General features: G+C 37.5%; 1 protein-coding gene across 1 annotated transcript in view; it reads left to right on the top strand.

The window, feature by feature from the left end:
* The window catches only part of LOC150076086 (BLOC-2 complex member HPS3), a 198,507-nt gene extending 176,226 nt beyond the window's left edge, over positions 1-22,281 (top strand). The window contains exons 21-23 of the mRNA XM_090387254.1: positions 4,650-4,856; positions 10,936-11,026; positions 21,905-22,281. Of these exons, the coding sequence (XP_090243380.1) occupies positions 4,650-4,856; positions 10,936-11,026; positions 21,905-22,080 (474 nt within the window). The 3' untranslated portion in view covers positions 22,081-22,281. The remainder of the gene's footprint in view (positions 1-4,649; positions 4,857-10,935; positions 11,027-21,904) is intronic.
* Positions 22,282-23,014: the final 733 nt, after the last annotated feature.

Raw genomic sequence — 23,014 nt, 5'->3', positions numbered from 1 at the left:
AGGTTATTATATTAAAACCACTCTTATACCGCATGAAAATGAATACTATAGTTTATCATGCTGTCTGCCTACATTACTATACATTAATATGACATTTTGGGTATCTTACCGATACCCATCATTAGACAAAGCTGTTGGGGGAACAGGAAGGTTAAGAAATAATACAAAAAATAGAAAGAGTTATAAATTTGAATATTACACTTACCAGTTTACAATTACAATATTACTATTAGAATTACCAATATATTATATATTACAATTTACAAATTATGGTTGTAAAGTGTTAAACTTTAAGTTACTGTTACAATAGAAAAAAATAGAAAATCTAAGATGATTACAAAGAGAATAAATTCTTACCTGCTGATGCTCTCAGAAAACGGGTGTGCATACAGGCAAGAGGCCTGCCAGTCTTTAATTTATAGGCAAGGGATTAACTCCATTAGTCAATAGGATAGTGCAAAGTTTTTATCCTGGATCCGGGGTTCTTAGAAGTCTGGGGTGACCTTTGTTCCTATACTCTTGACATCAGGGTTGGTGTGCAGGCTGGTTCGGGATCTTGCCGATACCAATCTTCAGACCGTGCTTCTGGTTCAGGTGGACTGGAGGGAGATGTGTCTGGTCTATTTTCTTTTCCTAGTTTTTTCATTCATTCTCTTCTATTTGAATTTACTGTTTCCTATTGCTTGCTGTGGTTCAGATCCATTTGTCTGATGATGGATATCAGTAACATACCCGAAATGTCATATTACCATATAGTAATGTAGGTGAACAGCTTAATAAACTATAGTATTAATTTTCATGTAGTATAAAAGTGGTTTTAATATAATAATAACCTTAATGGAAAACAACCACATAGCATCCTTTCCTAACTATATTGGATGTAATGATTATTAAAAGTAGATTATTGGAGTTCATGAGTGTTTTCACTGTTAAAAAAAATATATTACTGATTTCTTTCTATGTTTTTAAAATTACTTTTTCTAACCTATCCTTAAAGGATAGGTTAGGAAAAAAGGAAAAGGTTTCTTTATTTTTCGTTATATTTCATAACCTGACCTTAAATGTTAGGTTAGGAAATAATAGGAAAAGGTTCCCTTATTTTTTCCTTATATTCTAACATAACCTTAAAGGTTAGGTTAGGAAATAATAGGAAAAGAAAGAAAGATTCTTTATATATATATATATATATATATATACGTATCATAACGTTAATCACTTAACGCTATGATGTTATTGTCTGTCACGCCTGCATCTCAATATATCGTTCTCGATTTCTACTGCTGCTACTATTAACATGCACCGTCTCTTTACTGAGAATGCAGGGAGAAATTGTGGTAGCGGCACACCAGTTTATCCAGTAAGTTTCCCGCAATTTGCCATAGTTCTTTACCTTTGCCCCAAATTGTTTTTAACATATCTAATTTACAGAATGATTTTTGATCTTTGCAAGTTGTTATTTAACAGTGCACTATATCATCTGATTATGATAATGATCAAGTTCAATATGTATCCAAAACTATTGATTTGTTGGTTTACGGTAAGCAAAGTTAAAATTTTGGATATTATCAAAGTTTAGCACACTGGAAAAAAAAACAAAAACAAAATCACTTAAGTTATTTATGAATACATTTTTTTATTTAAAATGTTAAAGCATAGTTGCCTATGCTTTACATAGTGCTGGTATTTGAAAGTTTGAAGAGCTGCTTTTTAAATTCTACAAGTTATGGATGCATGGGACTTTAATTGGTTGGAGGGGTTTGTCACATTGATTAGTTGTATCTAATTTTGGGACAAGATATCACCCTTATCAGAAATGATATAGATTTTTAAAGACTTTGAGTGTTAATTAGTAAAGGCCTATCACCCATATAATAGCACTACCGCTGGAGAAAGACTTGGTGACCTACTCCAGTATTTTTCACCAGAAAACTTATGAATGAGCTCAAGAATAAATCAATAATGCTAGGAAAGATCAGTGGAACTAGGAGAATAAGTTGGCAAAGAACGCACTGACTTGACACCCTCAAGAGCAACATTGGCATGTGCACGAAAGAAGCTGTTGAAGAGCAGACAGCATGGAGAAAGCTCGCCCATAAAGTCTCCGAAAGTCGGCTGTGACTGAACAGATGAAAACAACAACAACAATAATTCCTGCTGTTGTTATTGAAAGCAATAATATAATAGCATTGAAAAAGGTTAACTGTGTTATATTTGCTTAGTTAATTCAAATGCATAAGCAGCATTGGGGAAAAAAATTCACTGCTGTGTATGGGAAATTATGTCCCCCATAGAAACTCATTTTCTTATTGAATATGAACTTTAAAAAAAACAAAAAACTAATCAATGAATGAAAATACCATGATCCAGGAGATCTTAAATCAATGAAAGACTATGATGACTGTTGTAAGGGACAAAAATATTTCAGATTAAAATTAGTGAATTAAAACACCAACACAAACAAATCAGTACTTAAGTAATGCCTTGGGAATTTCATCAAATATATGTTTTTATAATTGGTGTTAATATACGTTAACAGTTTTAATCAGTAAAAATTCCTTACATATAATTGTAAATGAATTTTTATGAATATATTTTTAGCATCAGTGTTTTACTAAATAATGGAATCATATTTTTCTGTGCATTGAGACTTACACCGATGAGCCAAAACATTATGACCACCTACCTAATATGATGTTGGTCCTCCACGTGCAGCCAAAACAGCTCATATCCGGCAAGGCATAGACGCTACAAGGTTTCTAAATGTGTCCTGTGGTATCTGGTACCAACATTTAACCAGCAGATCCTTTAACTCCTGTAAGGTCCATGGTTGAGATGCCGCAGATCAGAATTGCTGTTCCAACACAAACCACAGATGCTCAATGGGATTGATGTCTGGGGAATTTGTAGGCCAGGGCAATACCTGGAAGTCTTCCTGATGTTCCGCAAACCAGTTTCAAACAATCCGGGCGGTGTAGCATAGCACATTATCCTGCTGAAAGACGGCACCGCCAGAGGGGAAGTCCGTTGCCATGAAAGGGTGTACCTGGTCAACAACATTAAGGTAGGTGGTCTACCACCTACCTTAATGTTGATCAGAGTGCCCGGCACATGGATGGCTGGACCCAGGGTATCCCAGCAGAACATCGCCCAAAGCATGACACTGCCACCACCAGCTTGTTTTCGTCCCATGGTGCATCCAGGCGCCTTCACTTCACCAGGTAAATGACATACATATACCCGGCCGCCCACATGGTGCAACGGGAAACGTGATTCATCAGATTAGACGACCTTCTTCCAATCACTCAAGGTCCAGTTTCAATGCTCGCGTGCCCATTGTAGGCACTGTCTCTGGTGAACCGTGGTTAGCATGGGCACTCAGAGCAGCCTGCAGCTATGCAGCCTCATTTTCAGCAAGGTTTGATGTACTGTGTGTTGTGACACATTACTCCATCACCAACATTTAAATTACCAGCAAGTTGTGTCACAGTCGCTCTTCTGTTGCCACATACCACCCAGGAGAGCCTTTGCTCACCTTAAGCATCGATGAGCCATGGTCATCCAACACCTCGCAGCGCTTCATGGGTTATCCCTCCTCGTACCACTTTCTGCAGGTACTAACCACGGCTGACCATGAGCACCCCTACCAGCCGTGCCATTTTGGATATGCTCTGATCCAGTCATCTGGCCATTACAATTTGGCCTTTGTGAAACTCACTTAAGTCTGCTGCCTTTTTCATCCCATCTGAAGAACAAGAGTAACACTGATTAACAGAACTCAGTATCAGGTGTTTTTTATACCATGTCCCGACCCGTACACGCACCGTTGTTCACCTGCAGTTGCTTCGATTTGCATAATGACTCGTTGGTCGTAATGTTTTGACTCATCGGTGTAGTATAACAAGAAATTATTAGCGTTTTTTTTTTTTTTTTCCTTTGCTTAGCACAAGACAAAAAAAAATGAATAGCAAATGCTTAGAAAACGGTACTCACCTTGTATAAATCTGCAATAAAATATTTTTGGTAGATGGTGGTTAAATTTAGGTTGGAAGAAGCATTAAAAAGAACTAAGGCGGGGAATGGGGTGAAAATATTTTAAACAGATTTTAAAATGAGCGCAAGGAAGTAGAAATGCAGATCTCCAATCCTTGGTTGTCATAAAGAGGTTAAAAAACGTAAATGAAAAAAAGAGAGAAGACCGGTGGTGCCAATAGTCGTTACGACTATTGGCACCACTTCCAACCTAAATTTAACCACCATATCTACCAAAAATATTTTATTGCAGATTTATACAAGGTGAGTACCTTTTTCTAAGCATTTGCTATTCATTTTTTAGTCAGATTTATCACGGTATTATAAGGTTACTATAATTTCACTATTGTTAGCACAAGACAATAATTCAAGAATAATGTTGTTATATTGATCTCAAAATTATATATAAAGCAGTTGTTCATGAATAGTTGATGGTTCTTGAAACTATATGTAATGCAGCTGTTTACAGTTAGACTTTGATTGTTCCATTTCTTCTGCAGCTTAAAATACCATTTAACTGAATATTTTTATTTCATATATTAAAATGATCAGAATTTCCTAGCACTTGAAAAAGATAAGTATAATTATGTTTTCTTTTTTATCCTTTTATTCACATGCAGTCTCTACTCAGTTCTCATCTGATCATCCCTGAAATTCGCTCCCAAATAAAAGAAATGTTATCTTCTCAAAGTCCTGCACTAAGAGGCTATCTTAGTTTACTTGTTATGTGTTCAGAGTTGCCGCAAGCTATTTCCTTGCTGTTAGATCGTTGTCCCTCTGCACTGTTTGCTTATGCACTGGACACTTTTGACAATTGCCATGATAAGGTGATTACATGTTTTTCATGTTGAACTTATTTTCATGTACCTAGAAATCATTGCCCCACCATAATAATTAGATTACGTAATGTAAATATAGGTTGGTTTAAAAAGTACAAATAAAAATTATTAAAGGAGTGTTTGTTAATTTTAATACAGTCAATCCTCGTGTGTGTGTGTGTGTGTGTGTGGGTGTGTGTGTTAGGCGTAGTATTGTTTATGAATTTTGTTTGTTAGATCATTTATTGAGATCCGTACCGATTAATGCCATCTAAGAGTAAGATTATGCATTACATCGGTCTGTATTGATAAGTACTAGATATGATAGGAAAAATGTCAGTTAGGTAAAGCGGTACCAGTTTTGGGTGAGATACGGTGCAATATGTGGACGCCATGTGCGTCAAACGCCCGGGTGATGTACATATGCCAATGCCGGCACCATGGCAAAACCTGGAGATACAATATATAATTAAAAGGTGAGTGTAAAACAAAAGATAAAGCATAGAGCAAAAAGGTGAAAGCAGTAATGGAAGTAATATATGATAGAGCAAACTATAAGATAGAGCAAAATATAAAAGATAGTGAGGCAAAATTGTATAACAATACAGAGGCAACTTATAAAGCAATGCAGTATAAATTATAAAAATTATAAAAAAGGGGGTCAATTATGGATATGTAGATACATTAAAAGGAACTTTGTCTAGGGCTAACCCTCTCAATGTATCATTCCATAATTAACGTAGCTATCTGTTTCTGTAGTCAACTGCCAGCAACTCTAGGTAAGAATATAAGTAGGAAGGTAAAAAGGTAATGATAATATGCCGAAAGCTGGTATTACGTCATTATTGGTAGGTTAGGTTAGGAATTTAGAAACAATAAGATATGATCCAAATGCTGGTAACAAGCATGTATTTGATAAGTGGTTTGCTGGCGAGATGACTGTTAGCCCGACAGATAGCATACAATGGATGGATGGCTGGAAAGCATACACCGATGAGTCAAAACATTACGACCAACGAGTCATTATGCAAATCAAAGCAACTGCAGATGTGAACAACGGTGCGTGCACGGGTCGGGACATGGTATAAAAAACACCTGATACTGAGTTCCATTAATCAGTGTTACTCTTGTTCTTCAGATGGGAAAGGCAGCAGACTACAAAGGATGGAACTCTTACTCTAGTATATTTATTTGTATCTTTCATGCTACTATGCTATCTGTCAGGCTAACAGTCATCTCACCAGCAAACCACTTATCAAATACATGCTTGTTACCAGCATTTGGATCATATCTTATTGCTTCTAAATTCCTAACCTAACCTACCAATAACGGCGTAATACCAGCTTTCGGCATATTATCATTACCTTTTTACCTTCCTACTTATATTCTTACCTAGAGTTGCTGGCAGTTGACTACAGAAACAGATAGCTACGTTAATTATGGGATGATACATTGATAGGGTTAGCCCTAGACAAAGTCCCTTTTAATGTATCTACATACCCATAATTGACCCCCTTTTTTATAATTTTTATAATTTACCACATTGCTTTATAAGTTGCCTCTGTATTGTTATACAATTTTGCCTCACTAGCTTATATATTTTGCTCTATCTTATAGTTTGCTCTATCATATATTACTTCCATTACTGCTTTCACCTTTTTGCTCTACACTTTATCTTTTGTTTTACATTCACCTTTTAATTATATATTGTATCATATATTATATATTGTATCTCTAGGTTTTGCCATGGTGCCGGCGTTGGCATATGTACGTCACCTGGGTGTTTGACACACATGGCGTCCACATATTGCACCGTATCTCACCCAATACTGCTTTACCTAACTGACATTTTTTTCTATCATATCTAGTACTTATATATATATATATATATAACACGTGTTCTTAGAAACCCTCATGCAATGCAAAATCGTGCAATATAAATAACAGGCCTTATGGGGAAAATAGGGTTAGATGCTGACTACCCAAAATTGAACACATATTTTTAATCAAAACATTACCAAACACAATAAATAATCATAAATACACAGTTGAAAAATGTTAAATTCATAATTTAATCATTTAAATTTAGGTTCTTACATTAAAAATAAATGAAGACAGCTTGAGAGAAAGGGTTGAGGCAGCAAAATTATGGGATAGATGGCAGTACGTTGTCATCATTATCGGAACTGGGAGGTGGAGGAGATGCAGATGAGGGCTTTGGATGAAATGTGGTCACACCAGAACTACAGGGCTGTGGCTCATTTTCTGTCTCTTTCTTGGGTGTTTTCATAATAAATACATCTAGTTTCTGTTGTTTTGCCATCTTCCTTCTTTCACAGAGCAACTGCTCATATGGCTCCAAAGCAGATTGAATTGCTTGAAATGCTCTGTTTCTTTCTGCATTGTAATTGTTATCTTCTAGCCACTGCATACTTTTCTCAAATGAATTCAAAACTGAAGATCACTCTGAAGTAGAAAGCTGTTTTTTTGTGACTTGCAGGCATTCATCTTCTCCGCTTCCACCTGCCCTTCAGCAACAAGTCGTTGCAGTTCTTCAGTTGAAAGTTCTTTTTCATGTGACTGAAGCAACTCTTCTAAGTCTTCTTCCTCCAATTACTCAAAACCAACCTGCTTTGTGAGTGAGAGCAACACAATGTGCTTTTAATTTAGGAAGCTCCTTTACAGGATCAAAGCCTTTAAAATCACAAAATCTGGTAAAAGAGGCTGCCAAACACCACGCAAGCAGTCTTTTGTCACTTTGTTACAATCCTCCACAATTATGTCAATTGCATTCTTTATGTTGAATCACTACCAAAAGTCCATAACTGTTGATGCATTTTTGCCCTCTGTTGCTGCTATCAACATCTTAAATGTGCATCTTGCATAATAGTGCTTAAAAGCAGCAACTACTTCTTGGTAAAGTGGCTGGATAAGAGACTTTGTGTTAGGGGTATATTCCATAACTCATGAATCCACTCTCTGTGACATGCCAATTCAATTTTCTATAAACACTTATTGGTGTATCTCACAGATTGAAATGTACCAATAAGTGTTTATAAAAATGTGAACCTTCTCTTATGTTCCCACAGAAAGCATATACTCAAAGTAAGGAAGTCAGAAAATTTGTTTTTTATACTACACTAGCCTTTTGAAGTAGTTCCATTGGGAGAGAGTAACAAATGAACTTTTAGGAAAAGTGAAGAGTAGTGTTGACATGAAAAATTGATATGAAGCATTGATATTGATGGTTCAAATGTTGATGATCCTGCTCAGGTAGCTAACAAACTAAATGAGTATTTTGCATCTACATTCACACATGAGGGAGGGAAGGAAATGCCAGAAAAAGGAAAAGGAAATTCAGGGAGGTAAGGAAATGCCAGAGGTGAATTAAACTCTGGCAGTGAGCTAGATGATTTTGTAATAACTGAGAGCAAAGTGGAGGAGAAATTGTTGAAGATAAACATAAGAAAGGCACCTTGGGTGGATGTGATCTATCCATTTATATTAAAGGAGTCAGCAAAGGAAGTAAGCAAACCCTTAGCCATAATTATGAGAGCTTCCTTGGACTCAGGGGAGGTGCCCATGGACTGGAGATGTGCAAATATGATCCCAATTCACAAAGGAGGATCAAAGGGCAACACAAGTAATTACAGACCTGTTAGTTTAACTTCTGTTCCAGGGAAATTAATGGAGGCACTTAAAGAAGCATTGCAGGATCATCTAGACAAGACTTCAGTTATAGCTCGGACACAGCATGAGTTTGTTAAAGGTAAGTCTTGTCTGACCAATTTGATTGGATACTATGATGTGGTCACAAAGGAAATGGATGCAAAGAATAATTTTGATATCACATATTTGGATCTTAGAAAGGCTTTTTATACTGTTGCACATGGAAGACTGCTGCACAAATTGGAGCAGTGTGGCATTGGAGGAAAATTGCTGCTATGGATAAAGGGATGGTTGAGTGGGAGAAGACAGAGAGTGGTAATCAATGGACACTGCTAGTGGAGTCCCAGGGTTCAGTGTTGGGTCCGTTGTTGTTTTCTGTATTTATTAATGATATTGATGATGGTATATCAGGCTTAATGTCCAAGTTTACAGACAATATGAAGGTCAGCAGGGTTGTTAATCACACTAATGACAGTATGCTGCTGCAACAGGATCTTGAAAAGCTGAGCAGATGGGCTGAGAGGTGGCATCTGAAGTTTAACATTGACAAATGTAAAGTACTGCATATGGGAAGCATTAACCCCAGAATAACGTATCAATTGTGTGGTACTGCACTGACAGTGTGTTTGGTGTCAAGCGGCACCAGGGGTTCCCCCATCTCCACATTGCTTGCATTGTGATGGGTGCACCAGTTTGCTGGAAATGCCAGAGGTTTAAAAGTGTATGGATATTGTACATGTGTAGTGTTGTGTACCATTGTTCATCTAGTCATTTAGCCCCTGGACCCCTGCTGAGACCTGACGTTGTCCTACTTTCACCCCCATGGAGGCAGACCAGGTACACTAGTTCTTGGTTCCTGAGTGTCAACTGGGTCTTTGTCATAAGGATCTGGTGCAGGTCCTTGTAGGTAGGACATTCATGTATTACTAATGCTAATGCTAAAATATACACTCAGTGATCACTGAATTATGACCACCCCATCCGTAATGGACTATGCCACATAGCTCACAGTATAAAAGCCAAACAACTTCCTATGCTAGAGCAGTGGTAATTTACATAGCTGACCTTGAAAGTCAAAGTGATAAAGTAACAGTTATGAGATTTAGTAAAGATATCACGGAGTGCAGAGGTATATGTTTCGATGCAGTAGTTGAAATAATGTAAAATTTGGCCATGGGGATTTTAATCATGGGAAGATCTTTGCTCCCCTTGGAGGTCAAATGACCAAGAGTCATTTGACCTCCAAGGCTTGTGTTCATAATGTCTTTAAAAAGACAATATCAATGTAAAGCCTAACCTAACCTATAGCATCACCAGAAAAGGTTAATCCACTATCTGTGAGATGTAGGTAAGCTTTGAAACAGTGATAGTAACAGACAGTGCTGTCGTGATATGGTAGGCATCCATGCAAATGCTTGGGGCTCAATTTGGGTAGGGGTGCTTCACCGTCGTGCAGATTACTTAATATTATGGGTGATCCATATACTATGGGTAATCCATATTATGGGTAATCCATGTGCCCTAGGTAAATCAAGCATTTGTGCCCTAGGCAAATGCTTGATTTGCCTAGGGCACAAAAATATCTCACAATGGGCACTGGTTACAGAGATTGCACTTTCGAGGAGCCAAGATAGCTCCAAAATGGTCATGATAGTGCCATTAAGTTTTAATGAATAATGGAGTTAAAATTATTATAATTAAAACAATGCATTAAAACTACCTTGGTAGTAGAAATTATTTGTGTACATTACCCATGCATAAACAAACTCCTTCATACTCTTAGTCATTTAGCCAAGAAATATGTTTTAGATTATACCAAGCATGCCATCGGGCATCTCTCATATTGTGGAGTTATGCTTCATAATGGGTTGTCCAAAGAGGGGCCAAAAAGCCTTGAAATGTTGCCGTCTTCTCGGTGGTGGTATCTGCCGAGAATAAGTAACAATAGTCTTCTCCCTAGGTGAAGCATTACTTATTCGAGTGCAATACCATGGAAACTCATTGTGAAGGTATTCACAATATGAGATATAATTAAAGCAATGCATTAAAACTACCCTGGTCATAGAAATTATGTGTGTGCATTACCCATGCATAAACAAACTCCTTCAATGGAGTTGCCTTCTTAGTGATGTTATTCAATTAAAAACACTATCAGTAACTTTAGGTTGATTTGTGGATAACTTAGTCATTTCTAAAGTGAGCATAAGCCCAAGCTCTGTCAGGGATGGACAATAGTATCCCCAGATAGTATTAAAACAATTTAATGCTATCTGTGAAGCTCAGACATAATTTTTGGTAGCAGTTCAGGGTTTTTTAGCCATTTATATACACTTTGTGGTAATATTTTATTTTATAAGAACTTAAATTATGATATTTTAACTGTTCTCAATACCTTTAATTTTTCCCCCTGTCATTGCAGTGGTGTATGCTTTTTAAGGCAGTGGAACAAAAAATAAAAGTGGTTCCTAAAGATGATCCCAGTTTTTCTATTTATTTCCAGACTTTTGAAGGTATGGATTTACTATAAATGCGTAATTCAGAAATATCTTTATATTCAATAACAGATATAAATTTGTTCTGTTGTTCTGTAGCTAATCTTTTATTCAGATTAGCTACAGAACAACAGAATTTGACAAATAAGTAATGATTTTAAAAAAAATTAAACATTATTTTACCATGTATAAGAATTGCTGCAAACTACAACAAACAATGCTAAGGTGCTAGCTGCAACCTGCATACAAACAAAAAAAAAGAATTAAAAGTAAGTAAAAATAAAATAAAAATACCAAATTTTTTTTCCTACTGTTCTAATTACATTAATCCTGCAGTGGTAACGCCCAAAATCTTAAACCTGACAGTGCAGAACCTGACAAGCTTCTTTTTAGTTTCTGAAAGTTTTTTTTTTTTTTTAAATTTTGCATGAACTATACTAATATTTCATGTTTTCTTAATGGATTGCAACACTTATTGTATGTAATTTTTTACCTTTTAATACAAAATATATTTTAGGCATAAAATATAAGCGATGAATCTGTGTTAGCATTTTCCATTTTAAAGAAAACTACTAAATGCACAACATTTAAAACGTGTGAATGCACATACATTTCTGCTTATTATGTGTATAAATAATTTTAAAAACTATATATATTAGATATTATTATTATTCACTTTCATTTTTAAATTTTTTTAAAATTATTTCAAATTTGCATGCCATGAAGTTTGGCGCCTCCGTAGCCAGTTGGGAAGGAGCAGCAGCAGCAGTGCATAGCACACGCTTCTTGATTAGACCGGGGGTCGAGCCCATCACCACCGAATATGGAAGATGCAGAAAGGTCAAAGGAGTGACCACCGCATATTCCCGGAGCAATATGGCCTTAGTTGCTAATGCTCCTAGAAACCAAATAACAACAGCCATGAAGCTATTCCAAGCTTCATAGCAACATTACAAATTAGGTTTCCAAGCTAACATTACTATGAACAAACGTGGTAGCATGTGACCACATAGGTTCTCTCGTGCAATAATTCTAAGAAAATGATAAAAAAAAATTCAAAAACCCACCAAATAAAAATTTGTCTATATTTAGGAATTACAGAAAATCCCAAATTTTCATCTGCAGTCAACACTTAATGCATGCTTGTTATTTTTGAGAGCAATTACTGGTCTAGTTCTGTCACTTCACGATTAACAAGCAAGAGCCTACACTCATCTGGTGAAACAGAGTTGTCTGAAATCAAACAGGGAAACAACCACCTCCCATGTATCAAATTGTAGTATAGCTAACAATTCTACTGGTTTACAATAGAGAATCCATCTTTTTTGGCCTCTTCTCCATTTCACCATCATAACATAGTTCATTACATAGAATTTCTCCAGGTTTTTTTTTTGCAATAACACAAGTTTTTCCTCTGTATTTTTCTTTTTGCCAGAAAACATAGAAATATATTAAAATTGGAATCTTTTTAAAGGTGTTGCAACTATATCTGGTAAAAGGCAAAGATTTCCTTTCATTTTCTCCTTTTCTTTCAGATGTTTCAGATTTTACAGATGTCTACCATATTTGAGCACATTGTTCTCTTCAACTTCTTGAAGAGAACAGTAGGGGCATCAATAGTTTGCTTTCTCCCAGCAGGCCATATGTGAAAGATGACTGTTTGAGATTTACAGTGGCTGATGCCACCCTGATGAAAAAGTTATCTTTCTTCGTTTCTTTATTTGAAATGATGATTAACATTTTACCTTTAGGTTTGCACATGTTGAGAGTGTTTGCCTTTTACCAGTTGCACCACCCGGTGTGAGCTCTTCGCAGTTGTGATTCCTATTGAGTATTGGCTTTCAGTTTCTTTTATTCTGTGTTCAGGCTGTTTAATACAGTATACCATGCTAGCAGGTAGCAGTAGCATCTCACTAGCATTATCTTATTAGAGCTTACAGCAGAATCTCTCAGTGGTATAAAAGTATTAGATTGAATTGTTAATCTGTAGTTGATAACACCACCTTCATATTGTACCTTCATATAATTTTTCAAATATTGCTTGATTGATTTTTTTTTTTTTTTTTTTTTGTTTTGAAAAGAAATTTAATTAATTAAAAAAAAAAGAAAATGTATCTGAAATGTAATGCACTGTGTACGTTATCTAACTTATTAAGGATATTAACACCACAAATGAAACTAGATGGAGGAAAAATTATGAAAAATCATTGGGCCCATAAGGATTCTTTGTCCAGTGTATCTTTAAACCAACAAACATTCTCAAGTCATATTTTTTGACCAAGAGGATGAGAAGAAAGAAACATATTTTAATAATTCGTGGTAAGATTGAGAAATATATTAATCTTAACTTTGTTCAACCTATTTAAACATGCCAAATCAAATAGCATTGTTGAACATTAAGTTCTTATGGATCCTTTTGTTTTTCCCTAAACAATTTTAACTTTAGTCTAAAGACAAGGTTATTCTCATTATCCCGCCAGGAATTTGAGATATAAGAAATACAAGACATTCTACTAGCTGCACTGATGGTAATACTTAAGAGCCACAAAGATTATAAAACTGACAGCTAGGTCAATTGGATAGTCATGAAGCTGAGGAAAGGGAAAAATAGCCAAAAGATCAAGAGCCACAAATATATTAAGAAATTTAGAGGAAAATACCTTTTCTCTGACTTTGAAAGAAGATTACTATCATGAGGAAAAGTTTTCTGAGAGTGTTAAAACTGGCAGCAGTCCTAATATGGTCAGAACAAACAAGAGTTCCAGTTTAAAAAGGAAAAAGAAGCTGAGTTTGATGAAAACTCTGGGAATGAGACTAAAGGTGTGAAGATGTAGACTTCTGGAAACTCCTGCAAACAGATGTTTTCTTAGAATTTTATCGTATTTTGATTAATTGCCGTATTAATTTGTTTTACAAATAGATTAAATAGACTTAGTAGCATTCGTTAGCATATTTTTTAAATTTAGCTAGTGATTTTGTAAATTACAACTTACTACTTATACTTCTATCATATCGGTGTTTTGGCAGGAATATCATAGCATGTAACCAGTGGCACAGATGAATAGTGGTGTTTTAATTGTTAATAATAAATAAGTATTTTGAAGGTTTAATCACTTTTGTGCATATATCTTTTGTATTTAGCTAAGGATATAACTAATTTAACATTGTGATAATTATGGTATAGCATAACTTGATAGCGGATATCGCGAACTTGATAGATAAGGTATAATGTAAACCTATAAAGCGGAATACATATCATTGCATTAGCTTAGTATAGTATTGTATAGTCAGTCAAGTATGCCATACTATACAATACTATACTAAGCTAATGCAATGATATGTATTCCGCTTTAATCAATTAAAGTCATTCCCAATCTGCCCTCAGATTGGGAATGACTGGTTGTGCCATTGTGTACCGTGAATCCCTTTACCGGCAAATTCACGGTACAGCTATGGGTTCACCTGTTAGCCCAGTCATGGCAAAAATCGCAATAGAGGAAGTGGAGAGTCACACATTTGCGGGTCTGCCGGATGCCATAGCCTTTTTGGTGTCGCTACATAGACAACGTGTTTGTGATCATTCCCCCTGAGTCAAGAGACCAACTTTTGCGTCACCTCAACTCTGTTGCCCTTACTTCAATTCACTATTAAACTGGAGTTGGGCAATGCTTTTCCTTTCTTGTATTCCCTTATTCTGCATTAGGGCATGTGTATAAATACGTCAATCTGTAGCAAACTGATGTGTGCTGGCCACTTCAACTACCGATCAGCACATGCTTGCAGTCAACTTCTCAGCACTGCATGAGCCTTATTAATTCGTGCCTGGACCCACTCCAGTTCTGTGAATGAGAGGCACAATGAGATCGCTAAGGTAAAAGCAGATCTGGCAAAATGCGGCTACCCTACAACTGCCTTAGATAGTGACCTACAAGTCCGTGACCGCATTGTCAACTCTAGGGCTACACACAACGATGACCCTACCTCGACCACCTTTATACCCTACTATCCAAACCTGTCGCAACAACTTTCTAGTGTCTTACAGGCTCACGGGATAAAGTGCTTGCGGCTTCCAGGTAGAAGATTAAGGTCTCTCATTTTGAGGGTGAAGACACCAATTTCCCCCCTTCCTACGGAGCAGCTTGGTGTACCACATTTCCTGCTGTGACTGCCCTGGCTGCTATGTTGGTGAAACTGGCAGAAGACTCAAAAATCCAGTCTGAGCACAAGAAAGTGATTCATTCCATGAATTGGAACAGTCAATGATCACTGAGCACTTCTGGTCTACCCAGCACGGCATTGACCAACGCTGCTGAGATTATCGTCCGATTCTGCCACTACCATCGTTGTCTGGTTGGAATTGCTCCACATCTCGTGTTGTAACGAGTCCTTTAATTGAAACAGAGGAGTTCACATCCATCCCATCACTGAGGCAACCATCCTCCAAAATGACAAACGTTGGCATACGCATCATAGCCAAGAGTTAGCATTAGCATTAATAGAGGCATACGATGCAAGAAAGCAAGCTAATGCAACATCAGCCAAAAAAAAAAAACCCCTCCCATTTCATCCCTCCATTCGTTCCAAATGTCTGTCCAGCTCAGCCTTAAATTTATTTAAGCTATTAGCTTCCACAACAAAAGTGTAAGCCTGTTCCGCCAATCAACTACCCACTGGCTAAAGGCAAATTTCCGCACATCTATTCTACAACTATCTTTTCTCAATTTGAAACTGTGCCCCCTCAGGTTCTTAGTCTGAGCAAGAGGAAGAATCCCATCAGCATTCAGCTTACTCAACCCAATCAAGGCCTTATACACCTCAATCAGATCACCTCGCAGGTGCCTACTCTCCAGGCGCTGCAATTTGCAGAACTTAAGCCTTTCTTGGTAAGAGCACACCTTTGTTCCCCTCACCAATCTTGTTGCCCTTCTCTGTACACACTCAAGCAACTCTACATCCTTCCTAAAATGAGGCCTCCAGACCTGTACACAGTACTCTAGGTGTGGCCTGACCATTGCCTTGTATAACGGGATTATCACCTCCCTGTCCTTGCTAGCAGAATTCCTATATATCATTGACAAGAGTCCATGACCTGCCCTGGCAGCCTGTCTGCACTGCTCAGCGAACTTCATATTTGGCTGCACAATTACCCCCAGGTCTTTTTCATATTCCACTTCCCTGAGTGTAGTACCACCCAGTTGGTACATTTCTCTTCAGTTATTGCTACCCATATGCAGTACTTTCCATTTGTCAACGTTAAACTCCAGTTGCCACTTCTCAGCCCATTTTCCCAACTTATCCAGATCCAGTTATTATTATTAATATCCATATGATGCAAGGAAGCCTGAGGCTTATGCTGCACCAGGAAAAAAAAAAAAAAAAACGTTCCCGAATAACCCTGAGAGAGAGAGAGAGAGAGAGAGAGAGAGAGAGAGTCAAAAGTAGAAGGGAATCACCAAGAAAGAGAAGAATGATGATATCCAGTTGGAGTAGCATACTGTCATTACTGTTGTTAACCTTTGTATCATCTGCAAACTTGGACATTAAACCTGATATACCTTCATCAATATCATTGATAAATATACAAAACAACAATGGGCCCAACACTGAACCCTGGGGAACTCCACTAATAACATTTGTCCATTGATTACCACTTTCTGTTGTCTCCCACTCAATCTTCCCTTTATCCATTGTAGCAGCTTACCCTTGATGCCATACCTCTCCAATTTGTACAGCAGTCTTCCTTATCAAAAGCTTTCCTGAAATCCAAGTATATGATATCAAATTTATTTTTGGCATTCAGTTCCTGTGTGACCACATCATAGTAAGCAATCAAATTGGTCAAACAAGACCTCCGTTTGACAAACCCATGCTGTGTCTTAACTATTACTGCAGTCTTGTCTAGATGATCTTGCAATGCTTCTTTAACCAGTGATTCCATTATTTTTCCCGGAACACAAGTTAAACTAGCAGGTCTGTAATTACTTGTGCCACATTTTGTGAACCTCCTTTGTGAATTGGTGATACATTTGCACTCTTCCAGTCCATGGGGAGCTCCCCTGAGTCCAAGGAAACTCTCATAATTATGGCTTACTTCCTTTGCTGCATTCTTTAATATAACTGGATAGATCCCGTCCACCCCAGGTGCCTTCCTTATGTTTAACTTCAACAATTTCTCCTCCACTTTGCTCTCAGTTATTACAAAATCACTTAGCTCCCTGTTAGAGTTTGATAAACTTCTGGCACTCCCCTCATTGAATAACTGCTCATGTGTGAATGTAGATGCAAAATACTCATTAAATTTATCAGCTACCTGAGCATGATCATCAGTAGTCAACCCATCTATGTTAAGTGGTCCAATCTGATTCATCCCTTTCCTTATAGAGTTTACATAAGTAAAGAACTCCTTGCTGTTTTTCTTTGTATCCTTTGCCAAAGATTTCTCATAATCTGCCTTCGCCTGCCTAACCTCCTTGGTGACTTGATTACAGACTAATTTATACCTGCCATAAGCTTCTGTATTGCCTGATACTTTATATGCATCCCATACATTCTTCTTCTCTGCCACTAGCCTCATTAATTCATCTGACATCCATTTAGGCCTAAACCTTGAACAGTATTTCTTATTTGGAATGAAAGCCTAGTAGCCTCCAAAATTAAGTCCCTGAAGGCTTCCCATTTAGAATTCACTGTTGGCATCATCAGTTTATCTGACTGTACAGAATTTAAAAACTGTCTGAGACCTATGAAAGCAAAAGCCCTTCCCTTTAGTCTTGATGGTAGTTACATCTTTAAATAACTCCCACACCAATACATTGTGATCACTGTTGCCCACTGGTTCCTTTATCTGCAGATTCTTAATGAATGAAGAATCACTACTGATAATCAGATCAAGAGTATTACTCTCTCTGGTTGTCTCTAGAACATGTTGCTGTAGAAAACAGTCATCCAATAAATCCACAAAAGTCTTGCTGGTGTGCGAGTGACCAATCCACAAATTCCAATCAATATCTGGAAAGTTAAAATCTCCCATTATAAGACATTCTGATTTACTGGCCCACTCTATTTCTCTGCACAATTGCTCATTATGCTCATCAGATTCATTAGGCCTATAACACACTCCTACTCTCAATTTTGATCTCCACGTGCTTATTTCACACCAAACAGACTCAACACAACATCCATCGGATGCACTTCCTTAGATTTTGTTTTTAACTACCAGCATAACCCCTCCTCCATTCCTGTCCTGTCCTGTCTATCTTTTCTGTACACATTGTGCTCCCCAAATTCCAACTCTGCACTGCCTATATCTGTGTGACACCACATCTCTGATATCCCAACAATATCTGCCTTTGATGTCTTCACTAGCACTTCAAGCTCACCAAATTTATTAACTATACTCCTAGCATTGGTGTACATGCAAGTATACATGCACCTGTCCCCGCTCCTGGCCACCCTAACACAGCCTATGTATTTATTTGTTCCACTATGACTCCCAGCAGTCCCGGAAATCTCCATTACCTTGCTTTCCAGTCTGCTGCCCATTCTAATAGAAGCAGTGCAAGAATCACTTTTGCCTCTGGCTGTGGCCTCTGTTAACCTTTTAGTGTGTATATCCCTCGACGCTAGCAGTTTTCTGACCCATCTAACACTGCCTCGATAGCATCAGCAAATATTCTTGCAACCTTTCTATTTAAGTGTATCCCATCCCTGTAGAAGCAGTCTTCCCTTTCAACACAGGAGTTGCAGCTACAACCACAAGCCTCTACTTCCAAAAACTAATTGTTGCCTGCACTTGTATCATACGGTTTTCACTTTGCATTACCACTATAGCTGAGCACACGATATTCTGTACTTTTTGTAATAATATTTACAACCAAAATCCTTCATCTGAAAGCTCTTGTGGTTTTTTACTTTTATATATTTTTTTTATTATTATTTTAACCTTTGCCCAAGTTTATTAAAGAAAATTTTTACTTCAATCTGTTTTATTTTATCCATTTTCTTAGCAAAACTGCATTATTATATATTTTTAATATGAATCCTAAGACCATAGGCTTGTTTCCATTTATCAATGATATTGTTGAAGGTATAACGGGCTTAATATCCAAGTGTGCAGATGATACGAAGCTAGTAGAGTTGTTAATGACAGTATGGACAGTATGCTATTGCACCAGGATCTAGAAAAGTTGCGCAGATGGGCTATGAGGTGCCAACTGAAGTTCAACATTAACAAATGCAAAGTACTGCATATGGAAAGCAGTAACCCCAGAGTAACAAACCAATTGTGTGGTACTACACTCAAATTAGTGGAGAATGAAAAAGATCTCAGGGTAATTGTGCAGTCCGATATGAACTTTTCTGAGCAGTGTAGACAGGCTGCAAGAGTAGCTCATCAGGTCTTGTCAACGATATATAGGAATTTTGCTAGTGGGGATAAGGAAGTGATTATCCCCTTGTAAGTGGTCAGGCCACACCTTGAGTACTGCATACAGGTCTGGAAGCCTCATTTTATTATTATTATTATTAGCCATACGGTGCAAGGAAGCCTGAGGTTTATACTGCATCAGCCAAAAAAAAAAAATTCTGAATTACCCTGAGAGAGAGAGAACTAGAAGGAATCACCAAGAAAAAGAAGAATGATGATATCCAGCTCAGGACCCTGGGTGTGCCAAGCCCATACTCACCAGGTGTGAGCCCCTGGGGTAAAATTTTTGGAAAGATGTTGAGCTACTAGAACGAGTACAGCAAAGGGTAACAAGATTAATGAGGGTAACGAAAGAGTCCTCTTACTAAGAAAGGCTTAAGTTCTGCAGATTGCAGCATTTGGAGACTAGGCACCTGCAAAGTTATCTGATTGAGGTGTATAAAGCCTTGAATGGGTTGAGAAGGCTCAATTCTGATGGGATTCTTCTTTTTGCTCAGATTAAAAACCTGAGAGGGGCATAAATTTGAATTTATAGAATATATGTGCAAATTTGCCTTTAGCGAGCGGGTAGTTGATTACTGGAACAAACTTACATCTGTCGTGGGAGTTGAGAGCTTAATAAATTTAAGGCTGAACTTGACAAACTTTTGGAGTGAATGAATGGATAGGTGAAACGGGAAGGGTTTTTTTTTTTTTTTTTTGACTGATGCTATATAAGCTTGCTTTCTTGCATCACCATATGCCTCTACTAATGGTAAATAATTCTCAGCTATTTATTTTTCATTAGTTTTTCTGCACTGCAGTCAATTAAACATTTTTTCCACAGATAGTTCCAATCTTTCCATATCATTACATATTTATGAAAGAAAATGTTTTAACTCTATTAAACCAAAGTTCTTTACTACTTATAACCATCATATTAGGTATAGTTATAAACCGATGAACCAAAACATTATGACCATCGAGTTGTTATGCAAATGGAAGCAACTGCAGGTGAACTATGGCACAGGTCAGGACACAGTATAAAAACCACCTGATACTGAGCTCCGGTAATCAGTGTTACTCTTGTTCTTCAGATGGGAAAGGCAGCAGACTTAAGCGAGTTTGACAAAGGCCAAATTGTAATGGCCAGACGACTGGATCAGAGCATATCCGAAATGGCATGGCTGGTGGGATGCTCACGGCCAGCCATGATTAGTACATACTGAAAGTGGCCTGAGGAGAGAAAACCCATGAACCGCCAGCGAGGTATTGGGCAACCACAGCTCATCGATGCTCGAGGTGAGCAAAGGCTCTCCCAGATGGTACGTGGCAACAGAAGGGTTTGGTTTTTTTTAGGAGCATTAGCGACTAAGGCCATATTGCTTGGGGGATGTGCGGTGGTCATTCCCTGACCTTTCCGCATCCTCCATATTTGGTGGTGACGGGCTTGAACCCCGGTCTAATCAAGAAGCGTGTGCTATGCACTGTTGCTCCTTCCCACCTGGCTACGGAGGCGCGGCAACAGAAGGGTGAATGTGGTGCAACTCGCCAGTAATTGGAATGCTGGTGACAAGAGTAATGTGTCACAACACAGAGTACATCGAACTCTGCTGAAAATGGGGCTGCATAGCCACAGGCCACTCCAAGTGCCCATGCTAATGCTAACCACGGTTCACTGGTGAAAGCGCCTACAATGGGCATGCGAGTGTTGAAACTGGACCTTGAGTGATTGGAAGAAGGTCATCTGGTCCGATGAATCATGTTTCCTTTTGCACCATGTGGATGGCTGGGTGCGTGTGTGTCGTTTACCTGGGCAAGTGATGGCGCCTGGATGCACCTTGAGATGAAAACAAGCTGGTGGCGGTGGTGTTGTGTTTTAAGCAATGTTCTGCTGGGATATCCTGGGTCCAGTCATCCATGTGCTGGGCACTCTGATATCTAGTGCCTACCCAAACATCATTGTCAACTAGGTACACCCTTTCGTGGCAATGGTCTTCCTCTCTGGCAGTGCTGGCTTTCAGCAGGATAATGTGCCATGCCACACCGCCCCTATTTTTTGAGACTGGTTCACAGAACATGAGGAAGACTTCCAGATATTGCCCTGGCCTCCACATTCCCCAGACATCAATCCCATCAAGCATCTGTGGTTTGTGTTGGAACAGCAACTCTGATCTGCAGCGTCTCAACCATGGACCTTACAGGAGTTAAAGAATCTGCTGGTTGTGTTGGTACCAGATACCAAAAGACACATTTAGAAATCTTGTAGCATCAATGTGTCATCAGGTATGAGCTGTTTTGGCTGCACGTGGAGGACCAACATCATATTAGGTAGCTGGTCATAATGTTTTGGCTCATTGGTGTGTAATGTAGGGCTTTAATCATCGGTGGTTAATGATAGAAAAGGAGATCCACTTTTATCATCAACCTAAATAAATATTTAATTTTTTCTGTAATTACATAGGTAACATGTTTCTTCTTTTTTCCTATAGGTATACTGGCTCACTTAGCTGAAATGCTTCATCCTTCCACCTTTGTTACTCTTCTTCCACATGAAGAAAAAGAGATATTTTTACCTCATGTGAAAAGATGTTGTGAGAAGCATCGGGCAAATCAGTTGAGAGAAAAAATTGTTTCATTAGGAATTGAAATTAAGGCAATGATGTAGTGTATATAGTGTATAGCAAGACCTTATTACAGTTTTCATTACTCATAATAGATAATTATACAGTCGAACTTGGTTATAATGAGCATCAAGGGACCGACAAAATTTCCTCGTTATAACCGTTACTCGCTATATCAGTGATAGCAGAGATGGGAAAACTCCTGGGGCCATTACACAATGAACTTTATATCAGTGATGAGTTAACTCTACCTCCTATTTTTTAAAATTTTCAATTTGATAAAAATTGAAAAAAGATACAAAAAGAAAAAAAGATAAAAAAAAAAACAACTTGATAAAAAGATAGATTCAAAAAACAAAATAAATATCAGAAAGAAAAAAATAATATAAGTGTATACCTACATATTATTTGTATTAATATGCTTGTATAAACTACAATACACTTAAAATTAAAGACAATTTATTTGTCTGTAATTTTAAAACCATACACTTAATACTAAACACAATTTATTTCTCTGTAATTAAAAACAATACTATTTAATAATAAACATGATTTCTATTAGTCTTTATTTATGAATCTTAAAATTGATGTTTGTTTTAAAGAATTCACTTTGTTATTTCTTAAGTTTCCCTTTACAACACTCAACGCATTAAAAGTCTCATTACTTGCCTCAGTTCCTTCAAAAAAATTGTCTGTGTCCATTGCACCTTGAGCTTGCGAGATTTTTGGCACTGATTTTGATTCACTTTCAATTGTCATCATATCATCATCGCAATCATTGTCTTTACCATTGTTGTTATCGTCTTTGTTGAGCACAGCATCTACAATGTCACCCTCTGTAGGAAGACCACTAGTTAATAAGTTGTCATAGACTCATACAAATTCATCCATGTTATCTGTATTAAAACCTTCAACGTTGTTATGTAGCAATCATTCAGATAATGGTAAATTGTTTACTTCGTTTCCACCTTCATCTAC

The sequence above is a fragment of the Mastigoproctus giganteus genome, chromosome 13, assembly GCF_048544385.1.
Source record: "Mastigoproctus giganteus isolate SK-2022 chromosome 13, ASM4854438v1, whole genome shotgun sequence".
In the NCBI taxonomy this organism is placed as follows: domain Eukaryota; kingdom Metazoa; phylum Arthropoda; class Arachnida; order Uropygi; family Thelyphonidae; genus Mastigoproctus; species Mastigoproctus giganteus.
This window is presented reverse-complemented; position numbering and strand designations above follow the sequence as displayed.